Here is a 23,746-nt window from a genome sequence, read left to right as displayed (position 1 = left end):
ATTTTCAGCAGTGTGTTTGGTTTTATGCCAAGGGTATCTAACCTTGGTCACTTTAAGACCGGTATTATCATATGTGGTGGACATGTGTAAAAACAAAGAAACATTGGACAAAAATACATACATGGTTGGAAAAAAATGTTCAAACCACACATAGATTATAAGCCACAAATATTTGTGCAAGGCATAATACCTGAAAAGTATGATAAACAGAACCTATACAATGTTTCGACAGCAGTAAGAATTGTATTTGCACAGTACTGGAAAAAAATAAGGAAACACCTATAGAAGATGATGTAATTTTTAAAAAAAAGATTGTTTTATAAATGGTTGGATAGTAGAAGTAGAAATTAGGAGTGGGAAAAGTAATCGTGTATATAAATAAATACTGTACGCTGTTCATTAAATCACATTATTATTTTTTATATATTTTTTTTTTAAAAATTCACCAAACTTACACAAGCATACTATCAAGATATCCATAGTTATATGTTTCTATCCAAAACATACACTGCTCAAAAAAATAAAGGGAACACTTAAACAACAGCCTATAACTCCAAGCAAATCAAACTTCTGTGAAATCAAACTGTCCACTTAGGAAGCAACACTGATTGACCATCAATGTCACATGCTGTTGTGCAAATGGAATAGTTGTGCAAATGAAATATTCAATGAGAATATTTCATTCATTCAGATCTAGGATGTGTTATTTGAGAGTTCCCTTTATTCTTTTGAGCAGTATATATGAACATATATCCTTAATTTGCTTTTATACTTTTATCTCCTGTCTGCTTTCTTTCTTTCTATATTTTACTACTCCCTTCCCTCTGTCTCCCTCTCTTCCATCTTCTTTCTCCCCCTCTCTCTCTTTCCAACTTCCCTCCTCTCTCTCTCCCCTTGTTTTCTACTTCCTCTTTCTCCCTTTTATCCTTCTCCGAGTACATCTAATCAGAATCCATTTTATGGTTAGAAGACTAGCACTTATGTATGTAATGTGAAAATGTATAAACAAACATTTAAAAAAAAAAATAGACTTGTGGAATTCAATTTCCGGTGGTAAGCCGAGGTTGTAAGTTAGTTTGGACACGCCTAACTATTTGTGAGCACAATCCTTGTGTTGATAAGTCCTCCATTTGCTTAGCAACTGCTCCAAAGTGATAACGGCACTGGAAAAAGTCATTTGCAAAATGGTACTAGTTGCGCTTGCATCTGTATCATAGGTCACGTGATCAAAATTCAGGCAACTAGTATGTATTTAGGGGGTGCTGCGTCCCAGGTCACGTGATCTTTGCGACACCATGTGGCAAGTGTGTAGAAGTTGATTCTATACTAGGACTCCCAAGATCCTAGTTGTTTTCGAACCAGCTGTCTTTCCTGATCTGTAACTTTGGTTTTTGGTCATGGCTTGCTGGTGGCCAGATTTAATTGGGACCATTCTGAATTGCTGCGAAATACAGTGATACCTTGTCTTACAAACGTAATTGGTTCCGGGACGAGGTTCTTAAGGTGAAAAGTTTGTAAGACGAAACAATGTTTCCCATAGGAATCAATGGAAAAGCGATTAATGTGTGCAAGCCCAAAATTCACCCCTTTTGCCAGCCAAAGCGCCCATTTTTGCACTGCTGGGATACCCCTGAGGCTCCCCTCCATGGGAAACCCCACCTCTGGACTTCTGTGTTTTTTGATGCTGCAGGGGAATCCCAGCAGGGGAATCCCAGCATCGCAAAAAAAGGGCGCTTCGCTGGCAACGGAAGTCCGGAGGTGGGGTTTCCCAGCGAAGGGAGCATCAGTGAAATCGCAGCATCGCAAAAACACCGAAGTCCTCGAAACCCCACCTCCAGACCTCTGTGTTTTTGCGATGCTGCAATTTCACTGAGGCTCCCCTTGCTGGGAAACCCCACCTCCGGACTTCCATTGCCAGCGAAGTGCCCGTTTTTGCGCTGCTGGGATTCCCCTTCTGGGATTCCCCTTCAGCATCACAAAAACACGGAAGTCCAGAGGTGGGGTTTCCCATGGAGGGGAGCCTCAGGGAAATCCCAGCAGTGCAAAAATGGGCGCTTCGCTGGCAAAGGAAGTCCGGAGGCGGGGCATCCCAGCAGCGGCAGTAGGTCTGTAAGATGAAAACAGTTTGTAAGAAGAGGCAAAAAAATCTTACACCCCGGGTTTGTATCTCGAAAAGTTTGTATGATGAGGCATTTGTAAGACGAGGTATCACTGTATTACTAAACTCCCTAAGCCACAGTGAAGTGTGGGTGAGAGCGGGGCAGCACAGAGGTGAAGTGGGCTGTTAGTTGAATTATATATTCTTCCTAAGATAAAATACGGGAAATAGTATAAGGGCAGACTAGATGGACCTTGAGGTCTTTTTCTGCCGTCAGTCTTCTATGTTTCTATGAATTGCTTGATTTCAAGCCAGGGATAAATTCTCCAATCTTGCTCACAATTTTATTTTACATTTCTCCAGGTTTGTTCTGGTTATTTGTACTGTGTTTCTGTCAGAGTTTTAAGCCCTTGGTTGCCATCTAGTGCCGTTACGTTGTAAGATGAGTGACTAAATTGTTGTGTTGGTTATGACCTATAAAGCCCTTCATGGCACCGGACCAGACTATCTCCGGGACTGCCTTCTGCTGCACGAATCCCAGTGACCAGTCAGGTCCCACAGAGTGGGCCTTCTCCAGGTCCCGTCGACTAAACAATGTCGTTTGGCGGGACCCAGGGGAAGAGCCTTCTCTGTGGCGTCCCCGGCCCTTTGGAACCAACTCCCCCCAGAGATTAGAATTGCCCCCACCCTCCTTGCCTTTCGTAAGCTTCTTAAAACCCACCTCTGCCATCAGCCATGGGGGAACAGAGATATTCTTTCCCCCTAGGCCTCTACAATTTACGCATGGCATGTCTGTATGTATGTTTGGTTTTTATAATAAGGTTGTTTTTAGTTATTTTGGTATTGGATTGGATTGTTAAATGCTGTTTTTATCATTGTTGTTAGCCGCCCCGAGTCTACGGAGAGGGGCGGCATACAAATCCAATCAATCAATCAATAAATAAATAAATTTTAAAAATCACCGTATTTTTTTCCAGAGTATAAGACGCACCTTAGTTTTAGAGGAGGAAAATAAGGGGCAAAAAATCTGCCTACCAGGTATTCATCTCGCTAGCATCCTTAGTCTGGTCAGCTTCTGCACATTATTCAATCCCCTGGTTAGGGCTGGGGGAAAAAAAGGTTTTTTTGAAAGGCATAGCAATGAAAACAAGCCTGCAAAGATTTAGGGCTGGAAAAACAAACTTTCGGAATAGCGACGAAAGAATAGTAGATGCTTGCAACAACCTTCCAGCAGACGTGGTTGGTAAATCCACAGTCACTGAATTTAAACATACCTGGGATAAACACATATCCATCCTGAGCTAAAATACAGGAAATAATATAAGGGCAGACTAGATGGACCAGGAGGTCATTTTCTGCCATCAATCTTTGATGTTTCTACGTTTCTATGAAAACAAGCCTGCAAGCCAGAAAGATTGTTAGCATCTTGTTAGAGCTGGGGGAAAAAAGCTTCCCAAAAGCTACATTTGGAATATAAGAAACATCCAAATTTTCAGTCTGTTTTAGGGAGGGGTGTGTGTCTTATACTCTGAAAAATATGGTAAATACAGATCAAACCACTTGTAAAAACAAAAAAACCAAGAGAAAACTGCGTGGATTACCGGTAGTTTTTGGACAGTCTCTGGAGTAGGGGTACATGAAGGAGGAACAAAGAGTAGTATCACGTTCCCCAGAAAATAAGACCATGTTTTATATTTTAAAAAATTGCCGGCAAAAAAGGCACGAGGTCTTATTTTCAGGGGTAGTCGCTCACCGACTCAACTGACCTGCGCGTGTCCCAGCCTCCTTTTCCGCTGTCAAGAGACCTTCAGGAATTTTTGCGGCCTTTCCTGAAGGCCTCTGTAGTCGATAACAGAGCTCCGGATCGATCCAGATCTCTGTTATCGGCTGCAAAGGCCTTCAGAAAAACTTTGCCGTCTGCAGAAAAAATGGACCGGCAAGGCAGGTGTGTGAGAGGCCTGGCTGCAACCATCTAAAGGTAAGTAGTAGGGTGGACCCACACGTACACTCATCCCCACCCTAGTTTAATTTTTATCTGTGCACCTTGCAGTGGGCAGAGTCTTCATTAGGACTTATTTCAGTGGGGTATAGCTTATATTGGCCGCGCGGGTAAAAATCAAGCTCGGACTTACTTTCGGGGTAGGTCGTATTTTCGGGGAACAGGGTAGCGTGATACATTTGCACCTCACTGATAAAACACTGACAATAATCCCCCTCTTCATTCCAAAACGTCATCAAATTATGCCCATTTCTCCCGAGAAGAGTCATATATTACAATCACTGTCATATATATATTTTTTTAATCCAAATGACTGCAATAAATTGTCATCAAATTAAATATCCTTAGTGGGACCTCTGGTGGACACTGAGTGACGCAGCTTAGTGTAAAAACGTGGTTTTAATCAGGGTTTTGGTTTGGTTTTTAGAGGTATGCCCAAAGTATTTTTCAGGGGGACAAAAGTATACTGCTCAAAAAATAAATAAATAACGGGAACACTTAAACAACCGAATATAACTCCAAGTAAATGCTGTGAAAACAAACGGTCCACTTAGGAAGCAACACTGATTGACAATCAGTTTCATTGTGTTGCCAGCACATTCAACTTTGTATAGAACAAAGTATTCAATGAGAATATTTCATTCATTCAGATCTAGGATGTGTCATTTGAGTGTTTCCTTTATTTTTTTCAGCAGTGTATTTGCTGGGAAGGGAAGGAAGGATGCGTTAGGACTGGACGCAAACGAAATTATCGTAACCACCTCGATTCGTTTCAAAAGTGGCTTGTGAAAATTCTTAACTCTCCCCAATGGATTTTTGTATTTTTAACGTTTTATTTCCGAATAAAATAAAAATGGGGGGAGGGAAAAAAGAAAGGGGGGGAAAAAAGAAAAGAAAGGCAGAATCTAGGAATCTGAATGACCAACCGAGATCTTATCTAAGTCAGCCAGACGAGGGAAAGATTGTGGTTTGCCGTGATTCACTTAAAAGAGGTCTTGACGATAATGATACAAAGCAACCCAGGTTTCGCAGCTCTGATTCTGCCACGGAGGAATCCTTCCTTCTTTCTTCAGCCTGCAGGATTTTGTGCAAACTTCAGCTCCCAGGCGATGAGGGGGATGCGGGCAAGCCCCCTGCTCAGAGGACCACCGTCCCAAGCGTTCCACCTCTCAGGCCGTCGCAGCCGCCGCAATAATTTCTTTTTTCTTCGCTACCCTTTCGGCTGCCCGGGCTTCCGCCTCAGCTAGCAACCTCTCTTCGCGCTCCTTCAGGAAGACTCCGTATTCTTCGGGGTTTAACCTAACCGGAGGAGAGAAGAGCGAAGTTTTCGCAACGGTCCGCTCGTCGCACACCTGCTGTCAAGGTGTCAATTAAATATGAGCCAAGATTGTGCGGCGGCGGTCCAAAAAAAAGCCAATGCAAACCTAAGTTGCGTTAATGGAGGGATATAATCAAAATCAAGTGACGTATTAACACCGCTCTATAAAGTAAGGCCACACCTGTATCCAGTTTTGGTCCCCACACTATAAAAAAGATGTTGAGACCTTAGAAAGGGTGCAGAGAAGAGCAACCAAGAGGATTAGCAGATAAAACATATGAAGAACGATTGCAGGAACTGGGCATGTGTAGTCGAGGAAGAGAAGGACCACGGGAGACACGAGAGCAGACTTCCAATATTTGAGAGGCTGCCACAGAGAGGAGGAAGGGGGTCAAGCTATTTTCTGAAGGACCCAAAGGTCAGATAAGGAATAATGGATGGGAACTAAACAAGGAGAGATTCAATCTGGAAATAAGAAGGGATTTCCTGACAGTGAAAACCATTCATTCGTGGAACAGAAGCTGCCTTCAGAAGTTGTGGGAACTTCATCCCTGGAGCCTTTCAAGAAGAGATTAAAGTGCTGTCAGAAACTGCTTGTTCGCAGTTTGAAAAAGAAGCCGAGAGAGTGGGTGTTGGGTTTAACTACTCTACTACATGCTTGCACTGTCTTGTAAACACATCTCTATGGTCAGGTCGCAATTAACTGACCAGTGTGTCACATTTGGATGACCAAATGGGGCAGGTACTCTGCAGACTATATAAACCTCTGCAGAGTAGATGCTCCCCGCTTTCTCTTCTACCTCTTCTACCTTCTTCTTGATGACACCTCCTGTGTGTGATCCATTGTCCTCGGCTGAGGACACATGTAGGAGATGAAATCCAAAGCCAACCTCACACATGGGACCATCCAGAAGTTATCAATATGGACTGGAATATAAACTTATCTGCCTGCAATCTATCAATTGCATGAATCAACATAATTGTAAGTGAAGATTGCATTGTTCATCTTTATGAAGGAGTGGTCATTCATTGCTGACAAATGGGATTCTGAACCACGTGTTATTTCTTGCCATGCTAACTCCACTGCAAATTAAGCCAGCTGAACTCTGCCAATACAAATAATATTAATAATAATCAAAATACCCAACAGTGGGGAGGAGTTACGATTGGAAACCTGTAGAAAGTGGGAGAGAGGAAAGGAATCGACGTGATCCGCCTGCAGCCTCAGAAAACCTCCAAGGTCAGAATGTCTGAAGGCTTTCGAAAGAGGCAGACCGTTTCCCAAAACAAAATGCTTAACCTAGATTGGTGGATAAGAGATGCAGGGCGGCCCAGGGAAGGAAAAAACAGGTTTCGCTATATGACATTTCGCACCAAAATCTCAGAACTGGCTTCGCTTCTTCTGTGCCAGTTTTGTCGGTAAACGTTTGACTCTTGTTAATAAAAATCTCTTTTTGCTGTACACATGGCAACGGGATGGTTGACCCACAGTTATCCCTTCGCACCTTCCTGAATCCACCTTGGAACTCTGTCCTTCCTATTTCTCAGCAGGGTTCCTAGGAAGCGGTCCTCAACTTATAACCGTTCACTTAGTGACATTGAAAATGTGTACTTTGTGACCATTCTTTTGCACTTATAATCACCGCAGCGCTCCCCACAGACACGTGAACTAAATTCTATACCTATATCTACAGTTTATTCTATATTCTACATCTATAATGAGCCGAGGTGGCGCAGTGGGTAGAGTGCAGTACTGCAGGCCACTGAAGCTGACTGCTAGATCTGTAGGTCAGCGGTTCAAATCTCATCATCGGCTCAAGGTTGACTCAGCCTTCCATCCTTCCGAGGTGGGTCAAATGAGGACCTGGATTGTTGGGGGCAAGAGGCTGGCTCTGTTAAAAAGTGCTATTGCTAACACGTTGTAAGCTGCCCTGAGTCTAAGGAGAAGGGTTGCATTAAAAAAATCGAATAAATAAATAAATTCAGGCACTCTGTCTCATAGATGTGATGGTCAAAGTGTCCCAGAGGTCACGCGATCTCCTTTTGTGACCTTTTGATGAATGAAGTCAAAAGGGTTAGCCAGATTCCCATAACGTCTGGGTTTCTAATTTAACAACTGCAGAGACTCACTTAAAGAACAGTGACAATAAAGGTTGTACAACGGGGCAAAACTCAAGCTGGCTGTTGTCTCGCTTATCAACGGAAGTCGGGGGCTCACTTGTGGTCGTAAGTGGAAGGATGTCTTTCTCTTCTCTCTTGGTCCTACCTGTTCTGACCTAGGCTTCACCCAACAGATTTCTTGTCCCGAAGAAAACCCCAAACCCTTTTTATTTGGCTAGTGTGGATTCCTAGCATTCGCATCCAGCAAAGTCCCGGCAATTAGCCTTTCAAGGGTGAATTGCAAACACAGACCTTATCGGTCCTCAGAGAGTTGCTAGGCTGAGAGCTCCCGGACGCAATGCCGTTCAAGGAAATGCTTGACAAGGAGTCTCTCAGATAAGCAAATCTTCACACTAATGAACTAATTGTCTTCTGCAAACACCACTCCCCCTTTCGCTCCTGTTTATTTCCTATAGGAGGGGCCTTTCAGCATCCCCTTGTGCCTTTACTCCCGAGTCGACCTCTGTTCCTTAATTGTTCCCATCTCCTGATAGTTCGGTGTACAGTGTTCCCTCGATTTTCGCAGGTTCGAACTTCGCGAAAAGTCTACACCACGGTTTTTCAAAAATATTAATTAAAAAATACTTTGCGGGTTTTCTCCCTGTACCGCGTTTTTCCCCGCCTGATGATGTCATATGTCATCGCCAAACTTTCGTCGGCCTTTAATAAATATATTTTTAATAAACTTTAATAAATAAACATGGTGAGTAATAATCTAAATGGCTGCTAAGGGAATGGGAAATTGTAATTTAGGGGTTTAAAGTGTTAAGGGAAGGCTTGGGATACTGTTCATAGCCAAAAATAGTGTATTTACTTCCGCATCTCGACTTCGCGGAAATTCGACTTTTGCGGGTGGTCTCGGAACGCATCCCCTGCGAAAATTGAGGGAACACTGTATATGCACATTGGGAATAGGCTCCAGCTGTTCTTCAGCCCCACTTATCTCCGACTACGAAGGTAGCTGATAACTATCAGATGGCCCTGGCCCCATCTCTGCCTCCGACGCAGAGCACCCAATATAATCTTCCCCAGGACTGGCTCATGTTCCTCCCCAACCTCCTCACTGTCCGAATCTGTTGCATGTTCTGGTGGACCACAGCAGTACCAGGTCCTACCAGCTTCCACCTGTCCCTACCCCCTTGCGCCTCTTGATACTTACTCTTTCACTATTTTGATGCCGATCGATCGGGCCGTTCCCATCAGGCACCTGATCATCGTCTCCATCGGCCAGTCGCGGATGACAATCGAGTGGTCCTGGGATTTCACCAGCGCTATCTCGTACAGGTGCTTCAGGGTCACCATCCCAGCTATCTCGCTTCCTGTCCAGGGATGGAGATGGTTACAAATAGCAAGAGCATTTAAGACTTATATACCGCTTCACAGTGCTTTACAGCCCTCTCTAAGTGGTTTACAGTCAGCCTATTGGCCCTAGAAATTTGGGTCCTCATTTAATTGATCTTTGAAGGACGTAAGGCTGAGTCAACCTTGAGATGGTCAGGATTGAACTGCTAGCAGTTGGCAGAATTAGTCTGCAATACTGCATTCTAATCACTGGGGAGGAGGAAGGAAAGGCAATAGCACTTAGACATGTGGGACCCTGGGGAAGAGCCTTCTCTGTGGCGGCCCCGACTCTCTGGAACCAACTCCCCCCAGAGATCAGAGTTGCCCCCACCATCCTCGCCTTTTGTAAGCTCCTTAAAACCCACCTCTGTTGTCAGGCATGGGGGAATTGAGATATTCCCTCCCCCCTAGGCCTATAAAATTTATGCAGGGTATGTCTGTGTGTATGTTTGGTTTCTTAAATAAGGGTCTTTAAAATAAATTTAAATATTAGATTTGTTACATGTTGTTTCATTATTGTTTTTAGCCGCCCCGAGTCTACGGAGAGGGGCGGCATACAAATCTGATAGATAGATAGATAGATAGATAGATAGATAGATAGATAGATAGATAGATTAGATAGATTAGATAGATAGATAGATAGATTGATTGATTAGACAGACAGACAGTCAGTCAGTCAAACAGACAGACAAATAAATATACTGCTTCACAGTACTTTGCAGCCCTCGCTAAACAGTTTAGAGTCAGCACCTTGCCCCCAACAATCTGGGTCCTCATTTTACCAACTTCAGAAGGACAGAAGGCTGAGTCTACCTTGAACCGGTCGGGATGGAACTGCTGGCAGTCGGCAGGATTAGCCTGCAATACTGCATTCTAACCACTGTGCCACCTATGGTTCTTCCGAGCTTAAAGCCGTCTCAACCCGTAGCCTAGTGGCTGAATTGGGAGGGGAAGGAAAGTTCATAAAATGGGGAAAAAACTCACTTAACAAATGTCTCCCTTAGCAACAATTGGGGCTCGATTGTGGTCATAAGTCGAGGACTATCTGTACTCGGCAATTTGGCCATACCCAGTGCTAAGACCTGTTCTGACCCTTCTTCATCCAGCCGCCTCCCTCCAAGACGTCTAGATTTTCATATACATTATTATAGTCTTCCAACTTCTAACCTTAAAATGAACATTGTAATTATTATAAATGCTGGAATTGGGAAAATAGCATTATACACACTGATATATAACAGGATTTATTACACTGTTGTATATCAGTGTGTATAATACTATTTTCCTAATTCGTACTTTCTACTCCGCCCCCGCCCCCAATTTTTAATACAGTCACCGTATTAAAAAGTATTTTGTCTGTATCCGTCATCTCTTTGTTTCTTTCTCAATTCTTCTTACCAGGCGACGAAGCTCCCTTTTCTATCCCAGCTGCCGAAAGTAAAAAGTAAGTGGCTGTTGGTTTGTTGATCTGAAGTTCATAAGACCTGTCAGACTACGGTGGAGAAAAAAAGAAAAAAGAGGAGAAATAAATACAGAATGCTGGAATTATATGAAACAAATATTTATTTATTTATTCAACTTCTATGCCGCCCAATCCTGAATATAATATAATATAATACAGATACAAAAAGATACAAAGCAATAGAAGAAGTCAAATATAATATCTAAAACTAAAAGCCCATAATAAAAACCCATTTGCTATTAAAAAATAGTCATAATCGCATATATATACACACCATTCATATAGTTTGGCCATGAAAGATGTACAATTCATGGTGCCTAGGCCTGCCGACAAAGCCAGGTTTTTGTGGCCTTATGGAAGGCCAGTAGGGTGGGAGCAGTACAGATATCGGAGGGTAGTTGGTTCCAAAGAACCAGGGCAGCCACAGAGAAGGCCCTTCCCCCACGGTCCCACCAACCTGCATTGCTTAGTCGAAGGGACCTGGAGGAGGCCAAGTCTGTGTGCTCTTATTGATCTCTGGGAGGTATGTGGCAATATTGAGAAATGTAACGTAGTAGGCATTCCAATTATTAAAAAGTATCTTTTTGTGGTGTCCTCTTTAATGTGATGTCGGGGATATATTTTTAGCCATTTGTTGTTTATTGCAGACTTTTCTAGCCCATGTATAGTCAAAATGTTTAGTCAGAACAGAAATTAAAACTGTGGACTGTTCTTTGCTATGGAGCTGTCGCTTTATTTAAATTCAGTTGTAATTCTTAGTTTCTTTATCATTCCATATCAAGGGTTTCCAAACTTGGCTGCGTTGGGGAATTTTGGGAGTTGGTCCATGTGTCTTAAATTGGCCAAATTCAGAATAACATATTTAATTATACATCGGCTAATCAAGGATTTAAAAATATTGAGGCAATAGTGTTTTAAAATATAAGTTCATTATTGATATATCATTCTAATTAATCCAATTATTCACAAGATGTGGTTGGTAAATCCACAGTAACTGAATTTATACATGCCTGGGATAAATATAGATCCATCCTAAGATAAAATACAAAAATAGTATAAGGGCAGACTCGATGGATCATGAGGTCTTTTTCTGCTGTCAGTCTTCTATGTTTCTAAGTTTATGTTTCAGAAAATTTTTGCCTGCACCAATAAATCTTGATTTATCAGTGTAAGATTCTGTTTTTTTATGTTATTGCTGGCATTTGTTTATACACTGCTCAAAAAAATAAAGGGAACACTTAAACAACACAATATAACTCCAAGTAAATCAAACTTCTGTGAAATCAAACTGTCCACTTGATTGACAATCAATTTCACATGCGGTTGTGCACATTCACGGAGAGGGGCGGCATACAAATCCAATAAATAATAATAATAATAATTATAACATTCAACTTAGTACAGAACAAAGTATCCATTGAGAATATTTCATTCATTCAGATCTAGGATGTGTTCTTTGAGTGTTCCCTTTATTTTTTTTTGAGCAGTAGATATATATGGTGCAGTGGTTAGTATCCAGTGCTGCAAGCTATTTTTGCTGATCACCAGCTGCAAGCAGTTTGGCCGTTCGGGTGTCACCAGGCTCAAGGTTGACTCAGCCTTCCATCCTTCCAAAGTTGGTAAAATGAGGACCCAGATTGTTAGGGAAAGAGGCTGAGTGTATAAACTGCTTAGAGAGGGTCATTGAGAACTGTGAAAGGGTATACAGTGTTCCCTCGATTTTCGCAGGGGATGCGTTCTGAGACCGCCCGCGAAAGTCGAATTTCTGCGAAGTAGAGATGCGGAAGTAAATACACCATTTTTGGCTATGGACAGTACCACAAGCCTTCCCTTAACACTTTAAACCCCTAATTTCCCATTTCCCATTCCCTTAACAACCATTTACTCACCATTATTACTGGTACTCACCATTGAATAAGACACTTAGTGATCCTGATATTTATAAACATAATTATCTATTAACAATAATTATTTCTTTTGTTATTTATTTGCAAAAATTATTAGTTTGGCGATGACGTATGACATCATTGTGTGAGAAAAACCGTGGTATAGGAAAAAAACCGCGAAGTATTTTTTAATTAATATTTTTTGAAAAACCGTGGTATAGGCTATTCGCAAAGTTCAAACCCGCGAAAATCGAGGGAACACTGTATGTCTAAGTGCTATTACTATTTAAGGTGCTCAATTGGGGTGGGGGGAAAGAAATGGAGGAATATAATGAGCCGGAGTGGCACAGCAGGTAGAGTGCTGTACTGCAGACCACTGAAGCTGACTTGTAGATCTGAAGGTCAGCGGTTCAATTCTCATCACCGGCTCAAGGTTGACTCAGCCTTCCATCCTTCCGAGGTGGGTAAAATGAGGACCCAGATTATGGGGGCAATAGCCTAGCTCTGTTAAAAAAGTGCTACTGCTAACATGTTGTAAGCCGCCCTGAGTCTAAGGAGAAGGGCAGCATAAAAATCAAATAAATGAATGAATAAATAAATAGCACTTAAGACTTATATACCGCTTGACAGTGCTTTACAGTTTTCACTAAGCGGTTTACACAGTCATCAAATTGCCTCCAACAATCCTCATTTTACCAACCTTGTGAGGACAGAAGCCCGAGTCAATCTTGAGTTGGTCAGGACTGAACACCAGGCAGTGGGCATAGTTAGCCTGCAATACTGCATTCTAACTTCTGGGAGGGAGGGAGGAAGAGAGGGAAAGCAATAGTACCTACATACTGCTTCACAGCCCTCTCTAAGCTGTTTACAGAATCAGCCTCTTGCTCTCGACAATCTGGGTCCTCATTTGACCCACCTCATGAGGATAGAAGTCTGAGTCAATCACGAGCCCGGCAGGATCAAATTGAAAGTTAACTTAGGCTTCCTCCTTTACGAGGAATCCACACCTTGTTCTTGCAATCCTTTTAAAACAACATTTCCCAACCGGGGCAATTTAAAAGAAAGAGTCGACTTCAACTCCTAGAATTCCCCAGCCAGTTTATCTTAAATACCCTAAGGTTGGAAAGCTTAAAAAGAAGTTGCAGCCAGGCCTGCGCCCAGAATTTAAGTGTATTGTGTCAAAATATATATTTATAGGCGGGGCCTAGTGGAAGAGCCTTCTCTGTGGGGGCCCCAACCCTCTGGAATCGGCTCCCCTTGGAGATTCGCACTACCCCCAACTTCCTTGCTTTCTGTAAGAGTCTTAAGAGTCACCTATGGGGCAATTAGGTCTCAGCTCCCTGGCCAACGAAATGAGATATATGTTGAATGATTAAGCTAGTATGATTGTATTTTTAGATTGTAATTTAAATAGAATAGAATAGAATAGAATTTTTTATTGGCCAAGTGTGATTGGACACACAAGGAATTTGTCTTGGCGCATATGCTCTCAGCGTACATAAAATAAAATATATATTTGTCAAGAATCATATGGTACAACACTTAATGATTGTCATAGGGGTCAAATAAGCAATGAAGAAGCAATATTAATAAAAATCTTAGGATATAAGCAACAAGTTACAGCCATACAGTCAACAGGGGAGGAAATGGGTGATAGGAATGATGAGAAAAACTAGTAGAATAGAAGTTTAATTAGATTTGCCGTTGTACTGTATTGTTATATTATATGCTGTGAGCCACCCCGAGTCCTCGGAGAAGGGCGGCATGTAAATCTAATTAATAAAATAAATACAATAAATAAAATGTCTGAAAGAACAGATGGTCTGTGCGGCAATTCCAGGCTGGCTCCTGAACTGGGGATGGGGGAAGTTTCGGCATGTTGCTCAGGAATTCTGGAAGTCCCACTCCAGCCCCATCCCCACCCCCATTGCTTGCAAAACCCATTGAAATTAATAAAGGAAAATATTGTTTCACCTTTATGATGATTTTGGTGGGCAGCGGGATGCCCGGGATGAAGTCCTTGGTCCGCTCATTGAAATCCTTGCAGAATTGTCCGATGGGAATGCCATACTTTTTACGGAAGGAAAGAGATTGTAATTAAAACCTCAAGTCCAGAATCCTAACTGTTTTCCAAAAAACTGTCCCTTTCTGCTAATCTAATGGATTTTGGAACTGGTGGGGAATGGGAGGTTTTATATTACTTGCAAGACAGCTGGTCATTTGCATTTTTTTAGAGAGTGGTTGAGGCCATAGGAGAACAAACCAAACAGGACAAGATACTGCAGTTCATCTGCATTTAAAAGACAAAGTCCATTCTTTTAAAGGCAGCAAAATCTACATTTTGGACAGAGGGAATCACTGGTTTGAAAAAAAGGTCAAAGAGGCCATCTACACCCAGAATGAACAGCTCTCTCTCAACAGAGTGGGAGAGGCACAACATTATCTATCTCCTGTCTACCACACAGTCCTTTTGGTGGTTGCAAGAAGCCACCACATCCATTTGTGCTACCCAGCTGACCCTAAGGCCATAGATAAAACCTCCCAGTGGCCTCAAGGACCCTCTAAATAGAACGCAAATGACCAGCTATTTACAAGGAGTATCAATCCTTCCATTCCCCACCTTTTCTTATCTACTGTTTTGAAAGTTAATAGTTCCGATTTCTGCAGAATTATTAACACGGAATAAACCTGTAGTCATTTGAACTCCTTGCTTCCTAATGTATTATGTCTGACACAAAACACAGCAGTGTGTGCTTTTCTGAAAAAATATTTAGCGTGTTACACGAACCTTTCAGCATCCCTTTGTGCCTTTACTCCCGAGTCGGCCTCTGTTCCTTAATTTTTCCCATCTCCTGATAGTTCGGTGTATATGCACATTGGGAACAGGCTCCAGCTGTTCTTCAGACCCACTTACTGTATCTCCGACTCCGAAGGCAGCTGATAACTGTCAGACAGCCCTGGTTCTCTCTCTGCCTCCGATGCAGAGCTCCCAGCATAGTCTTCACAAGGACTGGCTCGTGTTCCTTCCCAATCTCCTCACTGTCTGAGTCTGCCGCATGTTCAGCTGGCCGTTGGCAGGCTACAGCACTACCAGGTCCTTCCAACTTACACGAACCCTTTTTGCAAGTTCTTTCATTAACGCATGGCTAAGCTTGGCTCAGCTTAGATCACATTCCAGTCTGTGGCCCATGCTTCTGCTTTCTTGGTCTAATCCAGGAGTGAGGAACATTGGTCCCCTTTATAATCCTATGTAGCTTCTGCTCTGGCAATCTCACACTACTTACTAGAGCTTACAAAACTTTTGCCAGACCCATCCTAGAATACAGCTCATCTGTTTGGAACCCATATCGCATCTCAGACATCAACACCCTTGAAAATGTCCAAAGATACTTCACCAGAAGAGCCCTTCACTCCTCCACTCGAAACAGAATACCCTACGAGACTAGACTTTCAATCCTGGGCCTAGAAAGTTTAGAACTAAGACGCCTTAAACAAGATCTAAGTATTGCTCACAAGATCATATGCTGCAACGTCCTGCCTGTCAGCGACTACTTCAGCTTCAACCACAACAACACAAGAGCACACAACAGATTTAAACTTAATATTAACCGCTCCAAACTTGACTATAAAAAATATGACTTCAGTAACCAAGTTGTCAAAGCGTGGAACTCATTACCGGACTCCATAGTGTCATCCCCAAACCCCCAACACTTTACCCTTAGATTATCTACGGTCGACCTATCCAGATTCCTAAGAGGTCAGTAAGGGGCGAGTACAAGTGCACTAGAGTGCCTTCCGTCCCCTGTCCTATTGCTCTCCTATATCTCCTATACCTTTCTTCTATTCCTATATCTCTTCTTCTATTCTTTCATTGATATGTTCTATTACTTTATCTTCTTTTCTATTATTTCTTAGATATATTTTACTATGAGTATCTCCTCTATAACCTTCATCATGTATTTTACTATGTGTATATAGATATATACCCACTAAAACCCTCATTGTGTATTGGACTAAAAATAAAATAAAAATAAATAAATAAAATAAGAGTTGCAGATTCCAACTCCCAGAATTCCTAAGCCAGCATGGAGTTGAAGTCCATAAGCAACATGGCTGGCTTAGGAATTCCTGGAGTTGAAGTCCGTAACTCACAAAGGAGCCATCACACCCCACCCCTTCTCTAGTCTCAAATGATATCTTTATAAAAATTAACTTTCCTACCCTCTGTTTCTCCTAAAGTTACCTGTCCAAGAACTGGTCCTAGAGGTGGACCTGGAATAGCCTGTCCAGCTTTGATGATTGACCGGATGACACCTCCACCAGTTATCTTCAGTGCCACTTTGCCAGCTTGGGAAAGCTTTGACATGGCGATATCAGTTCTGCACAGACCTAGATTAAAAAGAGATTAATTGAGAAAGGGAATTGAGATAACTGGAATCTCAGAACGCTTATTACCAATCGCTTCTGAACCTTAAAGTTAAGATGTGTAGTCTTCAACTCCCAGAATTCCCCAGGTGGCCCAACTTCTAGAATTGAACACTCTGGGAGTTGAAGTTCACTCTGAAAAATTCAGTTTCTTTACTTTACTTTACTTTATCCCATATTTTATAAAATTCTGCTTCAGCTTGGTTGAAAGTATATGAATGGTGGAATTTTAAAATAGTATTAAAAATTAAATATGTAAGAATTTATAATTATTTGAATTCATTATTCTGAAGGTTTATAAGATAGAATGAAATAGTTTTAAAACAATTTTATAGTATGATCAAGTTGAAGTGTTATTTTTTATATATTTTATATTTTATTTTATTGAATAAGTATATGATATTTTATAGATAAAGAAATTTAATTAACATAAAGAATATAGAGTTAAACTTAATAAGAATGTAATGTGCATGTGTGACATTTCTGTATCGATCTGACTATAATTAGGGTTTTTTATTTTTGTATTAGTTAGACTTCTATGACAAGCGGAGCAATGGTAGCTCCTTAAATGTTTAATGTTGTTTGTTTTTTGTCTGTCTTTTGGAAAAATAATAAAAAATATTTTTTTAAAAAAAAGAAAAATTCAGTTTCACAGGGAGAGGGATCCAAATAGATGCCGAGAAAGATCTAAAAGCACAGCCAGGAGACAGAATACTTGCTTTGCAGGCAGAGTCTGTCAGCTTTTCAGCACCTTCAGTTTTATGGCACAGATAGCATCAAATTGCCAAATTGCAGCCCTGCAACAGAGGAAAACAGAGTTGGTGTTTCCAACAAAAGGTCCCCCTCTTCAGCCACAGAATACATGCACGCAGCCTTGTTTGCAATACTACATTTCAATATCTAGCACTGCAGCGATCCCCAACCTAGTAACATAGTTATCATCACAATAGCCAAGATTTCCAGTCTGAAATTAGGTTTGTTCTCACCCAACCCTCTTGGGAGGGCATCGGACTGGGGTTAATACTTCAGCACAATTAACAAATCCAGCACATTGGGTGGTTTGTAGCTCAATACCCAGAGGATTGTATGTCCACAGCATGCTATATGTCCACAGCAATCTTCAATAGCCAGAGGATTGTATGTCCACAGCATGCTCTTTGGAACGAAGTACTCCTTGAGATCCGCATGGTCCCCACCCAACTGGGTTTCCTAAAAGCCTTGAAAACCTGGTTTTGCCAGCAGGTCTGGGGGCAATGATAATAGTCACTTCTCTATCCAGCCAAGATAACAACAACAATAACAACAACAGAGTTGGAAAGGACCTTGGAGGTCTTCTAGTCCAACCCCCTGTTTAAGCAGGAAACCTTACACTACTTCAGACAAATGATTGTCCAACATCTTCTTAAAAACTTCCAGTGTTGGAGCATTCACAAGTTCTGGAGGCAAGCTGTTCCTCTGGTTAATTGTTCTCACTGTCAGGAAATTTCTCCTTAGTTCTAAGTTGCTTCTCTCCTTGTTTAGTTTCCACCCATTGCTTCTTGTTCTACCCTCAGGAGCTTTGGAGAATAGGTTGACTCCTTCGTCTTTGTGGCAACAAAAATTGATTGGGATTTATGAATGTGGTGATTATATTGTACAGTTTTTATCATTATGAAATGTTTTTAGCTATTTATTATGAAACTGTTTTTAATTATTATGACATGTTTTACTCTATTTATATTGTTTTATAATCATTCCTGTAAGCCACCCTGAGTCCTCAGGGAGTGGGCAGCATATAAATTAAATTAAATTAAATTTGATACGTTAACTGGGTTTGACTGTGCAAATCAAACCGGGCTAACTGTAAACTGTGCAAATTTAACCAGTGGATTAATCATATTATTTGTAATCACATTATATGATATATTACAGCTGGTATAGGGATTCTGAGTTTTGAAGCCTACCCATCTTAAAGCATGCTGGATGATTTTGGGTTGAATATCCATTCAATTAATTAAAGTATGTACGTGCAGAGGTATCTTTTATCTTCACCGTTTCTCTCCAACCAACTCAATTCCCACCTTCACTCCGTAACCCAGGAGAAGGCAAAGCTGGCTCTTCTATGACATATGGACGTCAACTCCCAGAATTCCTGAGCTAGCATGATTGGCTGAGAAATTCTTGGAGTTGAAGTCCACAAATGTGCCAAGACTCGGAGGAGCCATTTCTTCGTTCCGGAAAAACAGGGAGAAGATTCCCACCTGGTTCAACCCCCTTTCCTCCTCCCGGGCCTCCCTTCCAAAGCTTCGACCCTCCGTCTCTCGCCGCCTCAGGCATCTCCGTCGCGCCCTTCCCCTGCCTTAACCGCCTACCTCGGATTCCCTCAAGGAAACCCTAGCTGGGCGCCGCCATCTTGGAATCAGTGAGGTCAACCGGGCGCTTTGCATGCCGGGAGGCCCTCGCATGGTCAACGGCGTTAAATGGCGCCATTTTCTCCTAGCAAACCCGGAGGTCAATGACGTCACCAGGGCGCGTCGGGAGGGTTCCGTCGCCGCCCGTTCCCATGGCAAACTTCTTTCTGGGCTTAAATCTTTCCCCGAGTGCTTTTTCCATCTGACCCCGCTCTGCCTTTCGTGATGGGGGTCCCTCAAGTGAGGCCTGGAAGTGGTACTGAAGCGGGATGAGGGGGAGGGCCTCGAAATGGCGGGTGGTCGCATTGCCTGAGGGACCTTTTGAATACAAGAATTGAGGCTGGGCCTCCAAAATGGGCCTCGTCTGTTCCTTACCAGGCAGCAGTGGGACTACCTTGCAGGGCTGTGGTCAGCCTTTCTCAGTGAGGGAGATGGGCAGTCCAGGAGAAGTAGTCCTCGACTTACCTGTAGGACCACAATGAAGCCCAAAGTTTATCTAGCTAAGCTTTGCCCCATTTTATTACTTTCTTGCCTCAAATTAATTGCTGCAGCTGTTCAGCTAGTTCAGGGGTAGGCAAAGTTGGCTCTTCAATGACTTGAGGACTTCAACTCCCAGAATTCCTGAGCCAATCAGGCTAGCTCAGGAATTCTGGGAGTTGATGTCCACGATTCCCAACCTGACCCACTAGAGGTCAGTATTTCTCACAGTTCTGTTGAGCAGCTTTGAACTTAGAAAAGGGAAAGAACGCAAGTAAAACACCACCCTCTGTTGGCTGAGGTTGGCAACTGCGCCAAAAAGTCTCTTTAGAGCTGGACAAAAAGTCATTTTGGTGCTTCTGAAGGGCTGACAGTAGCTGATCTGGCACCCCCAGATTATGATAGGAAGACCCTCTGAAAAATGGCTGGAGAGATGAAGCAACTAAATGCATGCATTTCTTCCCCAAACCCCCAAAATGACCCCAAAGTCGACCTCTCTGTAAGGGGTGTGCATAAACACACCACCATGCCTATCATCCCTGTCTATTGTCCTTTTTACGTTATGTTGATACAAACTACTAATATCCTATACATGTTTGACAAATAAATAAAACCTCGTTTAAACGAAATGCAGCTAATATGATTTACAGCCAGTTTTGGCTGGAAAGCAGCCTTCAACCTTTGCAAAATATACGTTTGTGCTCCCCAAAAAGACTCAGTGCAGCCTACACGAAGACTAACCCATCAATCACAGTAAATCTTCACCTGTCTCCACAGACGTGTTGGCGACCTCTGGTTAATTGTCTTCCTCAGCCTTTGGCTTATATCCGTTCTCTTCGAGCCAACACTTAAATAGGTCTTATTATCTACAGAATTTACCCCAAAACGGCTTGTTCTTTCTCCAGACTTAACATCTCTGTAACTGGGCAAAAAACCAACTGGTTTTACACGTTGCGAGAAAAGAAAGACACTGGTGGAATTGAACACAGATGAGGCCAGGAAGAACAAGCTCTGGATTTATTTTCCTCGGGCGGATTGAGCAAATGAGATCATTTGCAGGACTTTTTTTCCCCCCGTTCTAGCAACATGATGCATTTCTCATCACAGGTCACCTAAAACGCCACTAATAAATGAGGACAGCAATTAAACAGTTGTTGGACCACATCCTTTGAACGGACTGTTCCTTCCAGCCTGATTTATATTTCTCATTAAAACTTAAATGTCTCGTTGTGCCCGTTGACTCGTGACTGTTCAGGTATTTAACCTCTCCCTAGCAGTGGAGTATTGAAGGACGCCGTCCACGAGGCCTGGAAAATTAGTTAATGGCCAACAGGACAGAAGACACCTTGTCAGGGACAAGTCAACCCAAACGCAAGGATAGAGGGTAAAAAATTCAGCAGAGGCACCCGAGCAGAAGCTATGAATAGGGAGTATGGTAGTCCTCGATTGAAGGCCACATTTGGGAACAGAATTTTCATTGTTAGGCATGGCGGTTAACGCATCCAATGTTATGACCCTTTTGCCGCGGTTGTTAAGTGAATCACTGCCATTAAGTGAAGCATCTGGTCCTTAAGTGAATCTTGCTTCCCCCCAGTGAATATGCTTGCCAGCTGGTCACCTGAATTTTAACTACATGGGGATGTTGCAGCGATCATAAGAGCAAGGTCCGGTTGTAAGTCGCTTCTTTTCAATCCTGTTGTAACTTTGCACTGTCGCTAAACGAACAATTGCAAGACATGGACTTCTACGTGATTTAGCAGCGGTTCTTTGGACCCCTTTATCTACAGACAGGTAAGAACATATCCATCGATTCAGCAATTTAAACTGTGAAATTGTAAAATATCTGATTTCGTGGAGCTTTGAAAATGATATTATTTATTTATTTATTTAATCAAATTTATATGCTGCCCACTCCCTGGACCAGAATACCTCCGGAACCGCCTTCTACCGCGCGAATCCCAGCGGCCGATAAGGTCCCACAGAGTTGGCCTTCTCCGGGTCCCGTCGACCAAACAATGTCATTTGGCGGGTCCCAGGGGAAGAGCCTTCTCTGTGGTGGCCCCGGCCCTCTGGAGTCAACTCCCCCTGGAGATTAGAACGGCCCCCACCCTCCTTGTCTTTCGCAAGTTACTCAAGACCCACCTATATCACCAGGCATGGGGGAATTAAGACATCTCCCCCAGGCTTTCTTATATTTTATGTTTGGTATGTATGCGCTGTATGGTTTTTAAATTGTTGGGGGGTTTTAATATAATTTTATTATTAGATTTGTTCCATTGTTATACTGTTTTTATTATTGTTGTGTGAGCCGCCCCGAGTCTTCGGAGAGGGGCGGCATACAAATTTAATAAATTGAATTGAAATTGAATTGAATTGATACAAGTCCATCCTTTATTTATTCAATTTTTATGCCAGCCTTCTCTTTAGACTCAGGGCGGCTTACAACATTTTAGCAACAACACTTTTTAACAGAGCCAGCCTATTGCCCCCATAATCCAGGTCCTCATTTTACCCACCTCGGAAGGATGGAAGGCTGAGTCAACCTTGAGCCGGTGATGAGATTTGAACTGCTGACCTGCAGATCTACAGTCAGCTTCAGTGGCCTGCAGTACGGCACTCTACCTGCTGCGCCACACCCCTGGCTCATAAATCCTTGACTTACGACTACAATTGAGCCCATGCTTTCTGTTGTTAAGTGAATCACTGCAGTTGATAGGTTTAGTCACACAGGTTGTTAAGCGAATCTGACTTCCCATACACACACACATTGACTTGGCTTGTCGGAAGGTCGGAAGCGGGTTTGTGTGACCTTGGGACACAGCAACGGTCATAAAGACAAACAGTTGCCAAGCGTCTGAATTTGGGATCAGGTGACCCCTGAGATCCTGGAAAAGTCGTTAAGTGTGGAAAAACGATCATAACTCCCTTTTTTTCCACTGGCGTCGTAACTTTGAACGGCCGCTGTAAGTCAGGGACTATCTATCATCCATTAAAGAGGCAAGACATAAAGATTCTTCCAAACACCAACAATTCTGACCCTTAAATCATCCATTGTTCTTCCTTCTATAAATGACGGGCAGAATGATATGGAAATAGAATATTGTGCTTTTGGGACATGCTACTTAAAACTTTCTTCTGACCTTTTTTTTTTTTTTTTTAAAGGGTTTAAAAAAATAAAAAAACTGGTCACGGCACACATTACAACCTCCAGAAATCCATTTCAGCCTTTGTTGTGGGGTTTCAAGTTAACACAACCTTTCAGTAGCAAACCTGTTTAGTGCTATTGAAAGCAGAGGTCTTCAAACTTGGCCGCTTTAAGACTTGTGGACTTCAACTCCCAGAATTCTCCAGCCAGCCTGGAGAATCCTGGGAGTTTAGGTCCACAAGTCTTAAAGTGGCAAAATTTGGGGACCCCTGACTTAAATGACTGGGAGCACTGACGTACGACTGGGGGGGCGAAATACACATTTCAAATCCTGCCGCAACTTTGGTTCCGGTCCAGCCTACTTCACAGCGTTGTTTGTGAGGATCACACGAAAGGTGTGCCTATGGAGGTACCTCGGGTCTTTGGAGGTAAGTGGGACAAATGTGGGATAAATCTATAAATAAAAATAAATAGAGCAGCGCCTGCCACGTGGCCAGGCCGAACAGGAGAGTGTGACCTGTTTAATAATGGTTACCTAAAACCAGAAGCGAATTTCTTTGAACAGAGGGAAGAGGAACATTACAGCAGCCCAACAGAAGAGCGGAGCAGAGGAGAGGACGAAAGGAAAAGAAAGGGGGAAAGGAAAAGGAAAAAGGAGGAAAGGAAAGGGGAAAATCCCTCACCTGCAAGCTACACCATTGCGGGAGAGGAAGGGAGGGGAGAGGGGAGGAAGGAAAAGGAAAGGATAAGAGGAAGAAAGAAAGGAAAAAAGAAGGAAAGAAAGGAAGGAAAGGAAGGAAGGAAAGGAAGGCAGGAAGGAAGGAAAGAGAAAGGAAGGCAGGAAGGAAAGGAAGGCAGGAAGGAAAGGAAAGAAGGAAGGAAGGAAAGAAAGAGAAAAGAAAGAAATGGAAATGAAAAAGGGAAGAGAAGGGAAGAAAAGGGAGGGGAGGAAGGGAAGGTGGAAGGAAGGAAGACAAATGTGCAGAAATCAGGGAAGGGAAAGAGAAAGGAGGAAAGGGAAAGGAGAGCAAAGAAGGAGAAGAAG

At 42.6% G+C, this 23,746-nt stretch overlaps 1 protein-coding gene across 3 annotated transcripts; it reads right to left on the bottom strand.

Annotated features, from left to right (window-relative positions):
* Window positions 1-4,512: 4,512 nt before the first annotated feature.
* On the bottom strand, window positions 4,513-19,127 carry MRPL11 (mitochondrial ribosomal protein L11). 3 transcript variants are annotated; one of them, XM_070766009.1, is made up of 7 exons: window positions 19,041-19,124; window positions 17,409-17,486; window positions 16,508-16,653; window positions 14,239-14,334; window positions 10,315-10,408; window positions 8,735-8,894; window positions 4,513-5,396 (listed from the first exon to the last, which is right to left on the bottom strand). In XM_070766009.1, the coding sequence occupies exons 3-7, from the start codon at window positions 16,628-16,630 to the stop codon at window positions 5,267-5,269; spliced, it is 603 nt and encodes a 200-aa protein (XP_070622110.1). In that variant the 5' UTR covers window positions 16,631-16,653; window positions 17,409-17,486; window positions 19,041-19,124; the 3' UTR covers window positions 4,513-5,266. The 3 variants fall into 3 exon arrangements, with proteins under 3 accessions (XP_070622110.1, XP_070622111.1, XP_070622112.1); XM_070766010.1 differs by lacking the exon at window positions 19,041-19,124 and adding an exon at window positions 18,930-19,018; XM_070766011.1 differs by lacking the exon at window positions 17,409-17,486 and having other exon boundaries at window positions 19,041-19,127.
* Window positions 19,128-23,746: the final 4,619 nt, after the last annotated feature.

This window comes from Erythrolamprus reginae, chromosome 13, assembly GCF_031021105.1.
Source record: "Erythrolamprus reginae isolate rEryReg1 chromosome 13, rEryReg1.hap1, whole genome shotgun sequence".
Lineage (NCBI taxonomy): Eukaryota > Metazoa > Chordata > Lepidosauria > Squamata > Dipsadidae > Erythrolamprus > Erythrolamprus reginae.
This window is presented reverse-complemented; position numbering and strand designations above follow the sequence as displayed.